The sequence below is a fragment of the Chelmon rostratus genome, chromosome 7 (assembly GCF_017976325.1).
Source record: "Chelmon rostratus isolate fCheRos1 chromosome 7, fCheRos1.pri, whole genome shotgun sequence".
Taxonomy (NCBI): domain Eukaryota; kingdom Metazoa; phylum Chordata; class Actinopteri; order Chaetodontiformes; family Chaetodontidae; genus Chelmon; species Chelmon rostratus.
In genome coordinates, this window is record NC_055664.1 from 20,958,036 (window position 1) to 20,980,711 (window position 22,676).

The window sequence follows — 22,676 nt, forward strand, 5'->3', positions numbered from 1 at the left end:
ATTGCTCCATAGTGTCCCTAGTGGCCAAAAACTGCACAGGATCTCAGAACGTTGCTAACAAATAAGTTCTTCAGGGCACCAACATGAAGAGTCAAACAGGGTGTAAACAAAAGGTTAGTCAAACATAGACATTACACACATATAGTTTAGTGATCCTGCCACCAGCTGCCTCAGTTGTTTTCACTTTTACCAAATCTGCCTCTCTGTCCACCCCTTCCAGCCACACACCCACTTCCCCAGGCCCCTGCATTTCTATGCAGCTCTGCAGTCATTGCCGTTCTCTGCCTGCCCACCAGATTCCCTCTGACTTTTCCATCAATCCTGGTCACCTGACTCCCTCTTCCTCCAGATCAGGCCAGTCAGCGTGCTGGCCCCTTGTCGCCAGTCAATTGCCGGATCATCAGTGTTGCTTTGTGCCTTTGCTTTCCAGCCTCTTGAACATGAACCTCAATCCGAATTCAAGTCCATACCTACCTGTCTTTACTTTTCACTTGCCTCATACCTGCTAACCTGCGGTTTCTCAGCCACTATGCTTGGACCTCCCACCTCTGCCTGTAAGCTTAAACATAACCATTTTACTACTGTTCCTGTCTGCCATGTTGTCTGCATTTAGGTCCTGTTCCTTGCTGCCTTGTACACACCTTGTGACAGTCCTCACGTCACTTCCAGGCCATTTAAAACACGGAACCACCACATTGTCACGGTAAATGATACTACTACTACAAATACTGGAGAGTATTTGAAACCTCTTATGCAGAAACACAAGCCAGGTGTGCTGTGTGGTTCTGCCTGACCAAAATGGTTGTCTACTCGTCACAGAGGGTCATCCGAGAGAGAGTCTGAGACAGGATGAGTCATGGAGGAAGAAAACCCCTCTACCTGGCAGACTTCTCTCCTCTCTCGCACATCCCTGCCTGGCAGCTCTGAAATGCACTGACATGGGTCTACACAGCCTGTCCATTTGGATCACAGAGCTGCCGCTCTACTGGTCACAGTTTGTCTGCTCCGACTCCCCCCTGCTTTGGTGTCCTCTCTCCCCTCTGGGCATACAATACTGAGCTGAATTAAACGACGCAGGGACATAACACACATGCTTACAGATTCAGATATACACAGACAGGGACAAAGAAAATGGAGAGGAGCGAGGAAAAGACTCACAGAGAGATGCATATTGGATCTGAACAAAGCATTGCAGGATGTATGAAAGCCTGTGTTTGGACAGGCGGGGAGAATGCAAAGCAGGCTTTACACCAAACCCTGAAAACGCAGGTTACTGAATCATCTCCTGCAGGGAGAGCTGAGCAGAGGCGCTCGCAGCCAAAACAGAAGCTCCTCTGAGAAGCAAAACGTGTTTGAGCTGAATAAAACACACTAAAAACCGGCAATCTGCAGAAATCAAGCGCAACGCATGTGACGCGCACAAATAATGAAGCTAATAAAGCGAACCGATTGAAGCTACCGTTATCTGCGTGGAATTAGGTATGAGAGAACAGCAAAATCCGTTTTGAACAACAGGCGAAAAGAGAAATAGAAGTGTGAGGTTTGCCTGCAGCCGACAGCCTCGAGGGAGAAAAGGGAGATTTAGAGACATCCTTCAACCTGTCAGCTCAAAGTGAGGAAGTGTCAGGGTAGAAGACAGAGGAACAGATGCTGTGATTTTTAAATGATGACGAAACGGCCTCGCTTGACCTCTACCGCTCTAATTTTTCTCAATTCTCAATTTCTCGATCTCATCATAATGCATTAGTTGCAGCAGTGGAATTACCTAAATACTACTTCTGGCTTTATTTTAGGCCCCTTCTACGTCCGATGACGCACTATGAAAATGACATTGCTTAGGGGATTATCCTGTAAAATGGCATAAACAGAATGAGGCAGTCAGGTAAGTAGGCTGCAGAAGAAGGATGGCATTGAAACACTCCGAGCATAGCTCAGAAGCAGATAATGTTTCTGTAATTGGATATATAAAAATGAAGGGGAAAAAAGCATTAAAGACATGGAGTCATGATTTAATTCTTACAGTATTCATACTAATGTTTGCATGCTCTGGGAAAGATGCACAAATGTACTTATACATGTGCGTTATTTAGCCATGATGGTAGCATGGCTCAAGGGATGTCAGTCGTTCAGTGCCCTCCTTTGGTCCTGAAATATCTTAACAAAAATTGGAAAGATTGCTTGTAAATTTGGTTCAAATTCATCCAAGAGGGTGAATCCTACTGACTTTGTTGATCCCTAGATGTTTCCTCTAGCACCAACAGCAGGTGAAAGATTCCACTTATCCTGTTTAATACATCAACATGTATGCGATGGATTGGCTAAAATTTTTTGTTCAGACATTCATGGTTCCCGGACGGTGGATCCTAACGACTTTGGTGATCCTGTGACCTTTCTTTCTTTGTAGTGCATGTAACGCCACCATCAGGTCAAAATTTAGCTTTTCTTTGTTTTTAGAAATGTAAGGAAAGCGAACACACTAAACTACGTTGGTGACCGTGGTTAACAATGTAAGTGTATAATATACTGTATATTGGCTCGATATGAACTACAGTCTCTTGTCTTCTCTGTACATGCTGTCAGTTCCCTCTACACTGTTCTTCTCTCATATGGGACACTTGGTATCCCATTTATCCGAAAGCTATTCTGTAACCCACTGTTACAGATGGGTTACAACAGTATTTAATCACTTCTTATAGTGTGCTTCTGCAAGCCACAGCACTTTATGTGAGTATATTTCTATATCTTATTTTATATGCATATACTTAGTATGTGGCCTTTACAATTTATCATACGTATGTTGTTTACTTTGTGTTGCTAATGAAACTTTAATGTTTGTCGCTATTTCTATATAGCTTATCATACTTGTAATCTCTTAGTCTAAATTCCCATCAGTATTTACTCACTGCCCCCTCCAGGAGGATCATTAAAGTTTCATCCCTTCTTTTTTGTTCCCACAAATAAGATTACTGTATATTCTCTGCGTGTGTGTGTGTGTGTGTGTGTGTGTGTGTGTGTGGCAGTTGCATTACAATTCTGTGTAGCACATCACATGAGACAGTTGTTGTGCAGCAACAGTTTCATTAAAATGACACGCTGCAGCAGCTGATTTAACTGCTCATAAAAAAACTTCAACCAGGGAGAAAGAACTAATCAGTGAGATCACCACGGGCAGGAACTGGCTTGGAATGAGAAACGTCTGGCTTTCAGTGGCACATGGTTCATATCCACTGCAGGAGATGTGCTAGTAAGAGGTCTTTTTCTGTACAATCAAGCACAAAATCGGGCTAATTCCCAAATCGCTTATTTTTACATAATCCTGGTTTGATTTACCAATAAAACGCTACACAAATCAATCCCTGTTTAGCCTGCGAGGACCTGGATTTTGGACTCAACCACCAGAATGCAAAAGCAGCATAAAAAACAACACTTGTCTAAGAAATCCAAGATCTGGATCGCTGCCAAAATGTAATGAACAGTTGTTGGGTCGGAGGTCTATTGGTCCAGAGCGTTAAATCCGCCTCTGCTCATAACTTTTTCAGATTGTTAAAAATGTAGAACAAACAAGCATGAAAACAGTCTCTTTCCAGAAAGAAGTGAAGACAGAGGAAGGGCGAGTCCACAGGCTGATGAATCTATCTATGCTACATGCAACAAAAATATATGAAAACAAGACAGAGTTTATCTTTCATGTACTCTCCGTCAGACCCGTCACAGAGATGTAAGATTAAGGTGAATGAAGACAGGCGAGGGGATGGAGGGGATTACCTTCCAGACACTGATGAGCAGACACTGTCGCTCTGTCACCGACAGCTCAGACAAACAAGCTCGGCAGGGAATGATATGTGTGCGAGCGTCTCTGTTTGCTATTGTACTTCTCTCTTTGTGAGGACCGGCTTTAGTTTTAAACCTAAATAACCGTGACAGTTTTGGAACATAAGTTTTAACCATCCGTGTTTAAAGGGAAAAAGGGATGAGTGGGAGGATGAGCCCTAAAGGAATCTTCACCATAAACTCGTATCTGCTGCTTCCGCATGTGACTTTCTCTTGAGTTGGGGAGATAAAATGCTGCAATCAGCCACATGTGCAAGACAAAAAAAGAAAGGAAATTAAAAATGGAAGTGGATGAGCAAGTGAAATTATAAAATCCTCCTTTCTGCATCCCGTTGGACTTTCTTAATTAAAACCCTCACCACATATTACAACTCTGGTCAGTGATGTAAACATCTATCACACGTCTTAATGAACAGCTTGACATTTTGGGAAATATGCTTATTTGCTTTCTTGCCAAGAGTCAGATGAGAAAATCGATACCATTCTCAAATCTGTTCCTTCAATATGAAGCTACAGCCAGAAGCTGGTTAGCTTAGCTTCACATAAAGACTGCAGACAGGGGGTAACATAGCCTGGCTATGTAAGGTAACTGAAAGCTTCATAATTGAATAGAAAGACATGAGAGTGTGTTGTGGGAAAATGTTGTTTTTTCCCCCAAAAATGTTGAAATTTTCCTTTAAATGTGTTAAAATTCAATTTACTATGTAATTATGTGCATATATAATTGTACCAGCAAGATTTATGATTATCCTCATGACCCTTATTAACAAAATTTGTCAAAGAGACTTTCCCATCTGGTAAAACACAGTCACCCCAGGTTCAATCTGTGCCGAGTGGAATACAGGAACATAATAAGATAGCAGCCTTATAATAAATGAATGTCCCACTTGCATACAAACATGGTTTACCTCCCATGGCAATATATTATGGCATTAAACTGCGGGAGCAGCCAACACCATGAATTTCCTTTCAGGCTCAATCTGTCAATTCGCCTCATTATTTAAATTCATGTCATCAAATAACAAATCTGGATTAACACACAACAAATGTGTCAACAGCTCAAATCAATAAACAGTGTGGCAATTGAGTTGGCATTCGCTCGAGCTGCCTGAGGGCGCACTAAGTCACGATAAAAAATGAGACTCGTGCACAAACTTGTGTGGTTTTACACGTGTGAGACGTAAATGGAGGCTGAGTGATGCTGAGGGCGCTGTCAGGTGGAGGTGGAAAGGAGGGAGCAGTATGCTGGGTGGAAGAGAGGTTGAATTTTTCTTTTATTATAACAGTCAAGTGGAGGGTAATTAGAATTCATCAGATTCTTTGGTAAAAAGAGGAAGTAAAAGCAAGCCTGAATAAATGACCCTGCTGCTGCTGGCCAGTGGCAGGAACAGCCATGAAAGAGCCGAAACACTTGGAAACACTGAAAAATCCATTATATATATAAAGATTTGACACACCAGATCAATTTATTACCAGACTTTCTTCTATTATCTGGGTTAAAAGATCAGGAAATGTCATTTTATGAAGCACTTCTTCATAAGATTTATCACTGCAAACATGCAAGGCTTCAGAAACCTATAGTCTTCAATAACAAAACTGACACTGTTATCTTCAATCCAAAACAAAGCCAGAGTTTTCTGGATGGAGCACAGTGTTTCATCTTGTTAAACAAATATTTAAAATGCAGTCTTCAATCTCGCTGAGCTTTTTCAGCAAACTGACGCAGATGAGCTAGTGCTACTGACAAAGTAAAGTCATGAAATGTGAGCAAAATCTTGAAAAGGGCCTGCAATATTAAAGTGTGCACAAATTATTCAGTAAAAGGTCTTTTTGTGGGGTGGCAACATCAAAGGAAAAAAAATGCATGGCGCTCTTTAAAGAAGTGCTTTAAAAAGCCTCTATTCTATGGATCTGTCAGGCCAATAATCAAGGCCCATCATCTGAAACAACAGGGGATTGGTGGATTGCTGCAGCCTGAAGTTGAGAAGAGGAGGAGGATAGCTATAAAATCGGAGCTGTGTGCAAACAGCAACAAGGGAGATGGAAGATCTAGGAGGCTGTGATCAACAGGGTCATACAGGGAGGATGCCCCAGGCAGGGCTGAGCTTCGTATGATGCGTTCACACATCCAGAGGAAACTGATTGCAGAGCTAACACTGGAACATCCATCCAGTGATTCCTGAAGTCTCTTGGGATCACGTGCTCCAAGCTGAGGAAGGCTCTCCTGGTGGAGGAGGCGCAACAAGGGAGCTTCAGCCTGGCTCTGAAGAAAAAAATAAGGCGTGAGGAAACCAAGTATCCTAGCCAGCTGCAGGGGGTGTGGGGAGACGTCCCTCCCACTGCTCCACCACCTTGAGATGTTCTGGGGTTGAAGGAGCGTCATCAGTGAAGGGTGGCGCCCGGCCAACTACCCTGCAGCCGGCACAATGGCACCGTCGGGGCTGCATCAGGTAGAACTGGCCAGCAGGTGGACCCACCTGTGCTTACAACTGTCGGTTTGTTCAAAGTAAAACTCCTGGTCACTCCATGTGTTTCTGCGTGCAGCATCCTCACTGAGCACAGAGCTTCAAACAATTCAATAGTTGAAAAGTGCATCCACTGAATAAAAAGATCAACATTTTCACAAGGCGACTGCTTTGCATTTTATTTTTCTTCCTTCAGCGTGAGCTTCAAATGTCTTCTTATCTCCTTCCTTTCATTTGAACACTCACATTTGAGAGCTTTTGTGTCTGTATTGCAGATAAACCGGAGCTTTACCTGCCACTGGAAAATTAACGTTTTATGCTCGACAGTGGAGGTGGCGCCACTAAACATCTTCGCTTTGATCTGTCGATGTGTCAGCACGGCTCTCTGCTCTGACAGCGGCCTGTGATGCACTTCTGTTTTCATCGTCGCTGCGGGGCCAACTCAAGGGGGCCGGGACGATGCGTGGGGGCTTTGCCAGGGGCAGCTGTGCGGATGTCAGAGGAGTTGAACAACAGAGATGACAGCAGCAAACCATCCAGCCAACAGCTGTGCTGCCTCCACACCATGTCGCACAAACACTGACTGACGCACAACATCAAGCTGACCTCAGTCTCTGTTCTCATTAGAAGCAACACACGCAGATGTTGATGGATTTCTTATCTGCTTCCCTGTTCAGCAGCAAGATTCACATTGTTAATATTTTACCATCTGTAAACACGTTTTTGGTACAGAACAAAGTCCGTTCTGAGTACCAAGTTTAGTGCTGGCGTCTAATGCTCAAATTTGTATTCTTCTTTATGTCCTTGTTGTTGCTCAAGTGAATATTTATATGTTTAATTCATAAATCACAATTGCCTAAAAGGGTTTTACAATCTGTACAGCACAACAACATCCCCATTTCCTCCATTTGGATAAAGGAAAACTGCTAAATATTTATTTTTTAACAGTTTCTACTCTAAATCATATAAAAGTGTTAAACTGCATAGTATTTAGTGAATGTTTTTGCACGGCTGCTCGTGCTCAGACAACATCCGGTATTCAAAAACTCAAATGAACTATCTGCTGTGATCAACTGCTTCAGGAGACCAAAGTCGTTGAAGAAATTAACACATTCTTAAATAAAGTCATGGTATTTGATGTTTAGTTGCAAATCAATGGCTGGAGTCTTCGAGGCTTAGAGGCCCAGACCCAGCAGACACTTGGCATCTTTCCTAATGAGGCTCCGCCAGACCTACATGCAGACTCACTTCTTGTTTGGGACGTTGGGACCAGTCTGGTTCTTCAAGAAATGAAACACACCATCAGTTCATTTGAGGTCAGCATTTTTTATGTGGCAGCAGGGGAAGTGGTGGGTTGTTCTGGCTTAATGTTTAGGGTCATTGTCCTGCTGCAGTCTTGGGGTACGATGTATAAAACAGGAGGACCAGCCCTATACTGGTGACCCGTTATGACTGTGAACACCCTAAAACACCCTCCAGGATACGTAATCTCCTATACCTTGAAGAAGAATTCCTTTATTAATCCCCATTGAGGGAGATTCATCTTCACGCGCTGACTGATGTCAGAGTGACGGGTCACCACAGTGCAGCGCCCCGAGCAGTTAGGGGTTAGATGCCTTGCTGAACTGCTTGAACTGCCACTTCTCTAGCTACCTGGTTCAAATCCACGCTGGTCTCAAACCGGACCAAAGCCAAGTCCTTATGGGCTGAGCCACTGCTGCCCCACTTATGGTCATTGTTTCGTTTCAAATCAAATCGGGTGGATTACAGAGGAAAAACAGCAGAAAATGTCAGACAGTACTTGTAGGCTGCGCTTGTGGATGCATTTGTTGTGAACACAAAGCTCTGCACTTCGACAGCAGCCTTTGATCAGCCTGAGGCAGCTCTACACTGCCACTGGCCATGTACATTAAAGCATCTCAAAAAAGACCCATAAAGAGCATCAAACATGGCCATTTCTTAAATTCAAACCCAAAATTTATTGTGCACAGGATAAACCACTTGAGATGCATCATCTTGTTTTACAAGAGGCATCTGACAAGGTATTGCATTTGCTAATAATTATATGTATGGAGACGGAGCAAGAAAGGTGATAAGAGAGTATGAAACACACAAACAAATAACAGCCACGGCTCATCTTAGCAGAAAACTGAGTAAATATCTGACAGTCTTCATACATTTTCATAGCTTTTGTGGGTCCGCTGGGTTGCATAGAGTGGATGAAAACATCCATCATAAGCACATAAATAAAAACCCCCCAAAGCTTATTGTGATGGTTTGAGTGGTAGGCCAATAATGTGACAAACACCCCCTCAATCTCTCTCCAGTCTAAATCTTTTACTTTTTCTTTTCTATAAAAAGATGAAATAGCTTTGGCTAAAGAAAACATACATCCAGCGTTCCTGGTGGAAATAATGACGTGCAGTTATGTGCAGCTGAGATTGAGAGTGGCGGCGTTGCAGTTAGCAAGCGGCTGTGGTGAGCCATAATTTCAACAAGCCTTTCATGACCTTGATCTAGTTTCCCTTTTAAGGGGGGCATCCTTCACACTGAGCATATGTTTATGTTTGGAATAACTTGCTCTGTTGCCTTTTCTGCAGAGCTGAGCTCTTCTTTTCCCCCTGACCTCAGACAATGAAGTCACACAGCAAGCACATCGAAAAAGCACCCCTCCTCTTGTTTTCTGGCTTTATCTTCTTTTACAAAGCTAAACTAGCTTTGTTGTGTTTCGTCTTTCAATGTGAAGCCTCTTTATTGATTGCAACAGACCTCAAAAACACCGGCCTGCCTCACAGTCCCTCTAATGTTGTGCATCAATGAGAGACGACAAAATGAGACATAAAATGTTTGGCCTCCGCAGAACAAGGCAGCAAATAATAATCCATCTGGAGTTAGAAGAAAGAAAGCCTGAAATGAAAGATGGAACAAAAAGTGACCTTACGAACACCTCGACTCAAAGTCTTGTGTGCATAATCTGTATCTCATGACAAATGGATGTGGAAACCTCAAAATGACTAATTCTGCTCTAAACTGTCCAATTCATAGCTAAAATATAATGCCATCACACTGATTGGCTGCAGCAAACCAAAACAAGCATGATACACATTCACAGTTTAATTGGAGGCTTTGTTTCCAAACCTTTAACACCGTACACCGAAGCTGTAACAACAGTCGTGTCACTTATGAGAAATCAAACGATATAACGCCCCTCGAAAACTAGATCTGCTCATGGCAGTTCTGCTCTGTCTCTTTTCATTTGAAGTTACAGCCAGCAGCTGGTTAGCTTAGCACAAAGACTGAGAACATGCAGCAACAACTAGCTTAGCTTTGTCCAGCAGCAACAAAACACATCCACCAGCAAAGCTTGTGAACATGTTATATCTTGTTTGTTCACTTGACGTGTAATGAAAGCTAAAGCTTCAGCCATTAGCCTTTTAGCTTAGCTTAGAAAAAGGGCTTCCTGGTTCTGTCTTAATCGCCTACAAGCACCTCTAAAGCTCAGTGAGTAACACATAATGCAAAAAGCAAAGTGTAAAAAACGACACAACACAAGATCATGCAACCAGATTTTTTTCCCCTTTGAACAGAGCTAGGCTAGCTGCTCCCCCAGCTTCCAATCTATATGCTATACTAAGCTAACTAAGCTTGCTGTATTAGCTTCATATTTACTGTCCAAACATGAGTGAGCCCATTGTCTGATCTAACACTCGGCAAGAAAGCAAGTAAGTGTCTCTCTCAAAATGATGCATAAAAGCAATGCATTGCAACCACACGCCAGAAACATTTGGTCATTTGTTTGCTTTTGTTTGCTGCTGCAGTCTGTCCTCGCCCTGTTCCATGGAGAGAGATTACAGAACATCTCTGTTCATCACTGTCCCTTCACATCCAGTGAAGAGATAGCTGAGGAATCTGAAGCCGCAGATAGTGTGAGGATGAGGAGGCAGTACATCTGTTCACGTAAAACACACGCACGTATTATCTCATCCCCTGGCGATTCCTTGACGCTGACGGGCGCCTTGACTTCGGTCTCACGAAATGCATTTCGAGCAGCGCTCAGCTCGGCCCTGTGACGGCTGTGATAAGGGTAAATATTTCATGCTTTCCAGGAGCGTGTGCAGCGAACGTGCCTTTTTTGGCAAACAGAGTATGCAAGGGAACGGGGGCGAGGGGAAATCAGAATTAAGGGAGGGAAGCGAATGAATTTTTGATTGAGGCAGGAAGGAGTGAAAGGGAAATGAGATAAACAAAAGCAAGTGAATGACAGAAGAGGATGAAAAAAGTTATATATGATGTTAAATGTGACGTTAAACCACGGCACTTAAGATTTCCTCTAAGGACAAAAAGTCTGTTCCAGATGGCCTCTAATCCACCAGCCACATTTTCAGCATGTTTTTACATCGTGTGAAGGAATGTTGGACACCAGAAACTCTCAACACCCCTGGCTATTGACTGACTTAATGTAAAATAAGAGTATTATCTAATAATAACACATAATTGACTAGTATCTCTACCATCAGTCTCTTGGGGATAAGCACTTGGAGGGGATAATTGGTGGGATAAGTATTCCACTTATTGGCTGATGAACTCCCCCTGGGACTGTGAAAAGGCTAGTAGTTGAACAAGCTCTCAAGTGTGTCTATTTCTGGTCAGTCCTACATCTTAAATAAATTCACACAAGTATCTTCGGCAGTAAAGTGGACAGTGAAGCTGGTTTTTGTTCATTCGCTCATTCAGTTAGCTCCGAAGTAAAATATTTAACCCATTCAGTGATTATACATTACATACATACATTATACATTAATTTATACCAACCCAAAGCAGAGCATGCAGTGACGGTCAGAAATTCTCCTGGATCTTCCATAATATGAACTTTTAAGAGCCTTATAGGGCATAGCAAGTACGAGGTTCTTCCACTTTTCCTACAGCTGAAGCATTACCTTGATTAACCAGTGAGTCAGCTGATTATAGCAACTCTTTTGATAATCATGTAATCGTTTGACTACTCTTTCCAAGTAAAATGCCAAATATTCCCCAGTTCCAGCTCCTTAGCTGTGGCGATCTGCTGCTTTTCTTTGTCTCAGACTGTCGTGAACTGAATATTTTTAGTGTTCCTTGGGCAAAACAAGACATTTAAAGATGCTTTTAGAAACCTAAAGGGCATTTTTGCTGACAATTATAGACAAAATGATTGATCACAACATTAAACAGCAGATTATCCAATAATAGAAGTAACTGTGCTGTGCTTGGTTGGCGAGTAAAGAAAGCAGTTGTTGTTAGAAATAAAGTATACATGAGATATACGTCTATATGCCACAGTAGAATCCTGGACCACCGCAGCAAAAGCTGGTCCGTCAAAGATAATCAGACCACTCAGGTTTTTCTGTTTACACATCAGAGTGGATTGTGATCCTTCATTCTGTTTCATTTTTACATTTTGTTCCCCTGCACTGTTTGGCTGTGTGTAGCATCTGTACTGCTGCCAGATGCTCGGGAACCTTCCTGTTTTTGTTTTTCTGGCCTCCTTGCCCCAAATACCAGTGAGGGACCGCAAATGGACGCATTTATGAAGCGCTTTTCTGGTCTACTTTGACCACTCAGAGTGCTTTACCTGATCTACCTCCTGAGTCACAGACGCCCCATAAGGACCTCAACATGTTGCTTTGTTTAAATAAGCGTCCTCTATGGTTTTTTATTGGTTTTCTTTTGGTTGTCCTGGGGCCTGAAACACAGGATATCTTTTTATCATTTATTTTATTTAGGCGGTCCCGATTTTCCCAGTGAGCATGTTCACATGAAAGGGGAAGTGTTTGCAGCACATGACCAATCGCAAAAAATGGACAAGTCCACTGGCAGAGGAGCGACACATTTGTCAATTAAAAGAATATAATAGACAAACATAAAGAAGTTAACACACAATCCAGGCTAACAGCGACACAGCTGGCAAAAAATCGCTAAATTAACAGTCTTATAATATCACTTGCCCCATCATTAGGGCACCAGTGGATCTGACTATAATTACATCTGTGTATGGCATTAAATGAATGTGTTGCTTCAGTGTTTTCTGGCTATTTCTATTTTGACCTTGAAGTCAGGATAAAATGTGTAAATAAAATGTAACACTAACCTCTGGCATCAAAGAACTCCTCATCAGAGCTGTCAACCGATTCTTGTGCGATATTCTGCAGACACCAATGGGTGGCGCTGTGCTTTCGTGATCCTGCGGGTTAGACAAAGAAAGTCATTCAGAAAATCTGCTTTTAGACCTGAGGAGTGACAAGCAGAATCGTGCCATTAATCACAGAACTCAAGGATAGACAAACGAAGCGCGGTTATATTTTTTCCTCTCGGTTGATAGCTCTCAGAATTTCAGAGTGAAAAGCAAAGCGTGAATGCCCCAGGTGGGGATAGATGGCCTTTCTAGTATCACAGCAGGTGAAAAGACACGAATGGACTTTCCTTTGAGCGGTGTCACAGCACACAAGTGTCTCAGCAAGGAAGCCAGGCAGAGTTTTTTATGACCTTCTGATACAAGAGCAGGGATAAAAAGGGATTTAGAGCACTCTCCGTTTGTTGACAATATTCACCCTCGAGTACCCAGATACAAAACCATTGCAAACAACAGAGTACAGCAAATGATGGAGCAGAAAGTGAAACAGCCAGGTGAAACTGAGAAAACAAGCTCAGGTTGTTAATAAACTCAATTAAGTAATGATTCTGGAGTTGACACAGGATTGATTACAACTGTCAGGCTCCAAATGTCGTTCATTCAACTTTAGGTTGAAAAGCAGCATTTTGCAAAGCACTAGTTGCACCTGTAACCACATCCACCAGTGGTGCCATGGTGTCCGAGACTGCACCTGTACATCACTGCATCGAGGTGAAAAGTTAAACCACTAGAGGTCAGCAAAAACAAGACTTCCAGTGGGTGTTGAGTTACTCTTCAAGAGTAGTAGCTCCTCCTCACTCTGATGATGTAGCCATAATGGACCACATGTCTCCCATGTTCTGGCCCAGGGGCCACATCTTGAGGCTTAATTTTCCCATTTTTATCTGAGTCCATTGCTCCTTCCTGACATGATAGATAAGACATGTCCCATTGGACAGAAAGCACCAAAAACACACATTATCCCTTGATTTTTTTTTTCCTCACCCTCATTCCAGGAAGACCCTCCCGACTCTGCGTCTGATCTAGTGTTCGTTGCTTGGCTTGGGTTTGGGGTAAATGCTCGGCTAGACGGTTAGGGTTAGAAAAAAATGTCAAGGTCAGAGCCAATCAGAGGTAGAGTAGGGGCAGGTCTTCACGGACTCCGGGTGGGAAAAAAATGCAGGGAGAGTGCAGAGTTTGAGAGCAATGCCCGTTTTTTGGGGGATAACAGGCTGTCACAAAAATGAGCTTTCTGGTGGGACATTTTTTGGACCATTTGGGTTTCAGAATAATCAGCAGTTGGAACAATGGCATGCCATGTGGCCATGAGCGAGACTAAGGAATATTGCAAAAACTGCTCCATTACTCCTACTATGATATAAATCATGGGGATTAAATCATGTTTAACAAACCAGCTCAAGTGGCATCATTAAATTCTACTAAATTTACCTGCTTGAAAGTAGATAGAAAATTGTTCAAGCACGTGTGCAATGTGATGTACAACCCCAATTCCAAAACAGTTGGGACGCTGTGTAAAACATAAATAAAAAACAGAATGCAATCATTCGCAAACAAACGGTTTATGACATATTCCTGACATCCTCTATACAATCATGTGTTTACAACGTGGTGAACCTCGCTCCATCCCTGCTTGTGAAACCACTGAGCCTTTCCAGGAAAAATAACTTAGCTGCAACTCTTTCCGTCAGCCAATCATTCTCCAGGATGCCTGAACCGCTGCAGTCCTTAACCCTGTCATCTTGGCCTACACTGAATGATGAGTGAGGAGGCTTGGCGAGGATTAGTTCAATCCACGTGTGAGCGCTGAGTGTGCATCAACACACAGACCAGCAGCAGCACTGCCAGCCGACAGCAGCATCTCCTGAATCTTACACAGCAATCCCTTATATACCATCCCTGACTGCTAATTTGTGTCAACTAAACTGCCTGTGGGGGAGCTCAACATATATACAAAGGGCAATCTGGCCAAATTATACAATCCTCTGCTGACACAGAAATAATTAGTGCACATAAGATTAAAATTCTTTTTTTTTTTTTCAGGAAAACACTGCTTCCCTCTTTGGAAATGTCTCTTCCCACTTGAACAAAATGGAAATAGCTATAAATACATTGGAAGTACTCAGAAGTTTGTATAGTTACCCAACTATTCATTAACATTTCATACTTTAATACCAAATGAGTATGAAATTCACAATGAAATGGAGGAAAATTTACATCACACAGACCTATTGCTATGCCTGTCAAGTGCCTGTTATGTTACGTTAATTACAGACTTGCTAATGTTTGCAACCTGCTTTAGAGCAGACAAAAACACGCTGCAAAGGACAAACCTGTAGGCCTGCGCGCTTGCAAATATCTGCCCCGTCACTGTCTTACGTGCTCTCCACTCGATTGCAGGGAGTCATCCTGAGGAGGCACATGGACAGGCAGAGGCGTTCCCTGTGCGCCACAGTGCCAAGAGCTCCGCAGGCACATGCCGAGTGGGAAGAGGAGCTGATGGTGTGCACAGCATGAGCAAAGGAAAGGAACTAAAGGAACTGCCAAACAGCTTTCTATCATGGGATTTGATTCGTTGAGTGCACTGAATACACCGTGGGTCACCTTATGAGGCCTTTCAAGTGATTTTAAAGCACTGTTTTTATCCAATGGACCCACTGCTGGCACAGATACCCGTGTATATTCTGTGGATGCTGGTAGTGCGCTCAGTTTACCCGTGCAGCTGCACAAACACTTTCAATGTCCTAAGGTTTAGGAAATCTAACTATTTGTGTGGCTTGAGCCTGGCACTGCAGCGCCTATCACCAAGCGATGCCTTCCCCACTGGGTAATGAAAATGATTGCTGCAGCACCCCGCAGGGCATTACGGTGCACTATGTCGCCGCAGATACTGAGTGAACGTTTGAAAGAACTACAGATTATGATCACACAACCAGCAGGAGTGCAAATATGAACAGACCATCCTGCTTGTACCTTGAAGACAGGAGCAAGGACTAGGAAGATTTTGTCAATGGTGAGAGGATGTCCCTCCTCTTCACATCTACTAGCCAATCACTGTAAGTTGGCAAGTTGCTTCAGGTTGCTGAGGACTACAGGGAGGAGAGGGCTCCTTCATTCATGTATAGATGGGATAAAAATGCATACAGATGGAGAGGGAGAGGAGGAGAGGGGAGCTCAGTGCATCATGGGAAATCCCCCGGCAGTCCATGCATATAGCAGCATAACTAACGGCTGGTTCGAGCCAGACAAATCTAAAAGCTTTATCAAAGATGCCAATTTTAAGCCTACTCCTGAATGTGGAGAAGGCGTCTGCCTCCCAAACCCAAACTGGGATCTGGTTCTGAAGGAGAGGATTTTGCCTCCCATTCGACTTTTGAAGACTCTAGGAACCACAAGTGACCCTGCATTTTGGGATTGCAGCATTCTAGTGGGGTAATAGGGTACTTGTGGCTTTGTAGGTTAGGAGTTGGATTTTAAATTAAATTCTGGATTTTACAGGGAGCCAGTGCAGACAAGATAATATGGGAGAAGTAAGTATCTTTTTCTAGTTGCTGCAGGGTTCTGGATCAGCTGGAGCATCTTTAGCAATGTACTGGGGCAGCAGGATAGTAAGGAATTGCAATAATCCAGCCGAGAAGTAACTAATGCAGAAGCAGTGCACTAGTTTTTCCTGCATCATTTGAGACAGGATGCGCCTGATTTTGGCAATGTTATGTAGGTGAAAAAAGCCGGTCCTTGAAATTTGTTTTACCCATTAATGCACAACTTTGTGAACACTTAAGGATGAGGTTTACTCATTTTGAAGATAAATAAATGTTTTTGAAAAATGGCTGAATGGATAGTTTGTATGCTATTAAATCAAAAATGCTAAGATGCTAATGCATCTGGTCTGATGAAAGAATCAAAGTTAAACACCCAGACGAGGCCATGGCACACTATATTCCTTAAACTTGGCTTTAATTACTTTGACTAATGGATGTTGGCTGACGCAAGTCACCCATATTTGTTTGCCTTTTCAGGCACTTTGGTCTAATTACACGTCAAGACAGATATAATGGAGCTTTCCCTGTCAAAACAAGCATTTTTGTGCTTGAAAATCATGCTCATAGTCTTTCAACACCAATTTTTTTTACTATTATTTAAAAAATGACTCAATTTCTGCTTTGCATAATGTGTCATGGAAATGATTTGTGCTGTAAAACGAATTAGCAAAGCATTGTCAGGGACGATGTCGGATGTTCCAGTCCTTCTCACCAGTCAAACAGATGTGAACTCTGTTTCACTGTGTTCAAACAAAATCACAGGACTTGATAATTCATCATTTACTTTGATCAAATTGCTTTTGTCTGCAAAAGTAAAGCATGCAAAGCCAAAACAGCTTGTCTTTTAAAACTGACTGTGCAACTGATGGAAACTGACAGTGAGACAGGGAGGGACGGGGAGAGACCCTGCACATCATTGGGCTACGTTCAAAGGAAATCTGTGCGTAGGTATTTAAAAGGATTTACTTCAAAACAAGACAACACAAGGCTGCATGTGATTCATCTCATCCTTCTTTCATCCCTTTCTTTCCATTATCCACCTCCAGCAGAGGTTACACTGAAGCCTGCAGGGGCGGACAGGGTGGGCCGACAGCATTGACCCTGGAGCAGCTCCATTGCAATCACTGGTTATGTCCTCTGCATCTGTCGCCTGCAGACAGGTATGACTCTATGATGCCTTACAACACACACACGGCTGCAGCGCTACACATGCATGAGGAGGTAGTGCTGAGATTTGTTGTAGGTCATGACTGGTTCAAATGTTTGACTTAACGTAAAAGTAGGATGGGTGAGTCTGTCATATGAATTTTCTGTGTCTTCTACAGCAGACTCTGAGAGTATAGTGCCTGCAAATGCTATTTCATAAATGCTATTTCAGGCAAAGCGCTTTTTTGCTCTCTTATTCTCTCTCTCTTATTACTTTTAGGCTGCTCCGATCAATACAGTCCGGCCACAGAAGGCAGCTGTTTAAAAATCTCTGATAAATCAACTGTAAAATACCTGTCCAGCACCAAACAGCAGACAGACGCCGTTAGCGACTAACTTATGAGCATAGTGGAGCATTTATTCGCTAAAGAACCAGATTACCCTGAGTTATTGGTGGAGATAAAAACCAGAGCTAAAATAAGAGTGAGTCATCAGGTGGTCAGAAACAAAGCTTATGATGCTGCATGTCTGTGGGATATCATAGACTGTGTTGCAGTGTTGGTAACAGCGTTGGGACATTACAGTTACTAATCCCAGTTAAGATTACCACGAATTTGATGGAGGGCTGATATAAATTGGCTCGCTCTGGATTCAGTTAGCACACTGTTGCTGGATGTGTTAGCTCGGTGCAAAAGAGGAGAAAACCACTAAACTGTCTCACTTATATGTTGTGTCTTAGCTGCCTTGCTAAAGTAATCCGCTGGTAATCCTGCAATCAGGACTTGCCAGGTTCGGTTCAGAGCATTGGAGGGTGTGTGTGTGAACCCCCTAGCTTGTGACGACAAACAGTAGGCTGTACAGTAGACTTCTAGTTAAACCAGCGTCCCATTTTGTATTTCTACATGTTTTAAATGCACAATATTTGACATGTGGGTAAAGTAATGTAATGAGTAATGTAGACTAACTAATTACTTAACAGCAATTGCAAACTAATAACAAGACAATATTGTGTTTTTGGGTTGAAGTAGATAGATAGATAGATAGATAGATAGATAGATAGATAGATAGATAGATAGATAGATAGATAGATAGATAGATAGATAGATAGATAGATAGATAGATAGATAGATAGATAGACAGACAGACAGACAGACAGACAGACTTTATTTATCCCAAGCTGGGAAAATTGCAGTAGCCAAAAACTAAATCATTGCAGGTTTAACCAAATAAAAAAGTCAAACTGAATAATCATCTTTTGTAATCAAAAATAATGCCAATGTGTGTTTTAGTTTATATTTATTTATAGGGTTTTTTTTTATGATTATTAAAAGGATGCAAAAAAATAACCGAAATGCTTGTTTTTCTCTCAGCTGCCTGAGGACGTTGGTGTGTTTGATTAACAGCAGCTGATTAACAGCAGGCTGCCAGTGTCAAACACCAGAGGCAACGAGACACAAAGTTAACAAATTTGCACTGTAGCCTTCATGTCATGGGCAGACAGTGAGCTATTAGCAGGGGTTTTACGGACCACACCGGTATCTAACTGGACCAAAGTCATTTGCAGGTCCGTTTCCATGCTGTTTGATGTGCAGCAGCTGAGCAGCTAATTATCTACCTGGCCTGTAAGCTGACTTTTGCAGTGCACGTTTCCCCAGTAAATGTTTGTCTGGTGGCTTGTCCAACAAGCTAAGTTGCAAAACAAGACCTGTCTTCATGTTTGTAAGTTAAATCCGAAGATCTGCATCTACATGAACATATTTTTTTTTTAATTAATGGAAAACCAAGATATACATTTCTTTTTCTCAAGTGATTTACTGAATGTGATGGTTTGCTAATCCTTTTTGAGGTATGCTCTTTTGATCAACTTCATTAATTTTTGCAAATATCTGCTTATTCTGAATTTGATGCCAGTAACATGCTTCACACAAGTTGGGACAGGAACAACAAAAGACTGAGAAAGTTGTGGAACGCTCCAAAACACCTGTGTGGAACATTCCACAGGTAAACAGGTTGATTGGTAACAGGTGATAGGATCATAACTGGGTATGAAAAGAGCATCCTGGACTCTGCAATTGTCCGCCTCATCACAGATGGGGATGCCACGGACTGCAGAGAACTGACCCAGGGAGTTGTGGATTAGTGCCAGCAGAAACGCCTCCAGATCAATGCAGGGAAAACCAAAGAGCTGGTGGTGCACTTCCACAGGTGCAAACACTCCCCTCCTACACCAGTCAACATCCAGAGAACGGACATAGAGCTGATGGAATCTTACAAGCACCTGGGTGTTCACCTGAATAACAAACAGGTCTGGACTGAGAATACAAATGTGGTACACATAAAGGCCACAGCAGCAAATCTGCTGAGGAGACTCAGGCCTTTTGGAGTCAGGGGGCACTCGACCACTGACAGGAGGAGACTTAACACAGTGGTTAAGAAGGCCAGCTCTGTCCCGGGATTCCTCCTCAACCAGGTGGAGGTGGTGGGAGAAAGGAGGATGATGAGGCTAAGCTATCATCCCTGATAGAGAACATGTCCCACCCCATGCAGGACACTCTGGGCAGCTCCTTCAGTGAGAGGCAGCTTGTGCTGAGGAGAGATACTGCAGGAACCTTCCTTGTTTATCCTGGTTGTTTAACACGATGTGGCAGTCCACGTGATCATCAAATCACGTGAGATCACGGTAAGCTGCCCAAACCACGTGACCTGAGAGCAACAGTTGGTGGTAATAATACACCTCTGTTGTTTTCATATGAAACCTTAAAGCTTACATTTTTAAAGGAAGTTAATTTTATTGTTTTGAGTCTTTGGTTTTTAACTCAAGTGTCACAAGTGACGTTGTTTTAGTTTATATGGTAATAATCAAATGTGATGAAGTATGGTTTAGTATGGTTATTTCAAACCATTTCTTAATTAACAGTAATTATACTGTGATGTATACCGTTACCATAATATAAAATAACACATATACTGCATTGCGATTGAAGGTTTTGGCCAAAGCGCCCGCTCCTACGTTCTGATGTAAAACCAACTAAACTAAACTGAACTGGACTGGACTGGACTGCTTGGTTGAAATGCATGAGAAAGGGACCCAAACACAACAGGAGGGTTAATGTGTGTTAACACATTTCTGTAGAAATAAAGAGCTCATTCTATAGGTGACAAAAACACAATTATTCCTATTCAGGTGATTATACACTGATGATATTAGAATTATGATTAATATCTTCCATTTCTGCTAATAAATCCCTGTAAATCTTAGACACTGGCCTTTTAACACACCAAGCAAAATTTAATCTACATTCATTTTAGATACTAAACCACAGAAACAGCAAAAAGGACTTGTACCTTCCCTGGTCTGGTATCATGCTCTAAGCAGTTTACAAAGAAAGGAAGTGACTCCACCAGAGGAGAATCACCGAAGCTCGCTGCAAACAGAAAACCTAGTGGGCTGCATCTTTCACCCTCCAGTTGGCTCTCAGCAGAGGCCACCTGGCTTTGCTTTGAGGGTATTTGTCTGGCGGTGTGAATGATAGATGCTTTAGTTCGGTTTTGTTAAACACATGCGGGAAGGCGGCAGACGCAGCACAGTTCCTGTTAGAGTAATTAAACAGGTGTTTTAAAGGAACCTGAAAATGTTGCAGTTATTATATAAAAATCTGTAGACAGTATTCTACCACATGCTTCATTTTCATGGATGGAAGAAAATAGAAGAAAGAAATAAAAGGGGTTTCTACGACATTGACATTTTTCCTAAAAGATAAATACACAGGACGGGTCAGGATTTAAATCAATATCCAGCTGTATCCGTGGTGATGATTTGCTGCAGATGTGCCCAGAGTGTATTTATGAATTGAAACGCTAAATCAAGTTATCTGTGATGAGTGAATGTTAACAGTATAATCAGTGAACATATTCCACCCTGTATGAGTCATATGCTATATGGTTTTCACAATGGGAGAACATCTCTCTCTGATGTAGGTTATTCTACTGCAACAAACCCTATAATTTACTAATCTATATGGCATTTTCCACTGATTCTCAGTGTAAATTGCACACTAGACACATATGATTTAAGGCAAATTCAATGCAGACGCATTAAGCTGTAGGGCTGCAATATAAATGGAAAATTTTCTATGGAAGGCAGCTGTTGAAGACGGATTTGGGATGGTAGCTGGGAGAGAAGTAAGAAATAGCTCGAGTGCAGCTCCTGAAAGATTTATAATTGAACTCATTCATCTTTCTATCTTTCCTATTACACATATATGCCGCAACTACTCTGCCAAAACTCATACTAAAAAGATAATAACTAACTTTGGACTGCACAACTGCCTCCAGCTGTATAGAGAATGAGTTGGAAATGCATCTCCACCCAACTTTTACAACAAATTAAACTTGATTATTCGGTGAATTGTTGAATGTCATAAAATATTACAAGTAAAAGCCATGTTAAACAGTGAATATTCAAACAATAGAGGTAAAAACAAGATAAAGTATATCAAAGCCTGTTAAGTGTGTGTTTTCAGGGGTTAGTTAAAGGGCAGCAATTTTTTAGAGCAAATTATCCCAGAAATTGAGATCTAGCACCTCAGGCCCCAGTGGGCTCTGAGTAGATATTATATATATGTATAAAAACCATATAGGTCAAAAGTGCAATGGTCTTTAATTTGGTTTTGTGGCCGCTGGGTCCCTCATACTGTATCTGATCATCTAGGGGTTCATCACACATCTGGCTTTAATTGCAGTTGAATTCATCTCGCAGGACACATGCATAAGCATTTCCTCCACAACTGCACTTGCGTCTCAAAAAGCCAACGCAGAGTGGAAAGTGTGGCAACTCCTGACACAAAATGGATTAATCTCCTCTGGAGTGGAAATACCAAAGTCAAGTACAACTGCGTGAAATATTTATGAAAGCACAGCAGTGTCTAAACTCAACTCAACAAATAATTAGTGCATCTTGAGACATCCGAAGACTTTTCATCTGCCGCCATTTTTTGTTTGTTAAGTGGATGTTGGTGGAGGTTAAGGGTGCACAGACTTCTCCACTTAAGCCAAGCGTCTAAGCTTTTTTGCAATATTTGGACTCTTCTTCAAATTTCCTCCATTTCCACTTCTTGCTTTATGCACAAATTGAAAACGAAGATACTGAAAATAGGTTGCTCAAATCTAAAAGAGGCGGCGAGTCAGAAAACACTCACACAAATAGTTTAGCCGGAGCTCACCTCTTATCGCCCTCACTCCAAACCAGATGGTAAATTCCTCAATTTATAATTAGTAGCATTTAATACACAAGAAACTTGTGGTAACCAACATCACCCGAAAGAGCTACTGGGTCATAAGAGATGGCGACAGCTGCCGTCACGCAGAGAGTGAGGACAGGAGGGCTCTCTCATGATGCAAACCGCATCCGCGTGAATATTAGACAAGTCACATCAAAGTGCGATATCTCCCACGTCAAGAGGAAATCCAATGATGTTTTCCTTCTGTGCACGGAGAAATGGGAGGAAATGAGAAGTGCCTCTGCCCCTC

The 22,676-nt window shown here is 42.3% G+C and overlaps 1 protein-coding gene across 1 annotated transcript in view; it reads right to left on the reverse strand.

Moving 5' to 3' along the window:
• The window catches only part of pitpnm3 (PITPNM family member 3), an 82,691-nt gene that overhangs the window by 52,663 nt on the left and 7,352 nt on the right, over positions 1-22,676 (reverse strand). Inside the window, exon 2 of the mRNA XM_041940616.1 lies at positions 12,421-12,513. Within this exon, the coding sequence (XP_041796550.1) occupies positions 12,421-12,513 (93 nt within the window). The remainder of the gene's footprint in view (positions 1-12,420; positions 12,514-22,676) is intronic.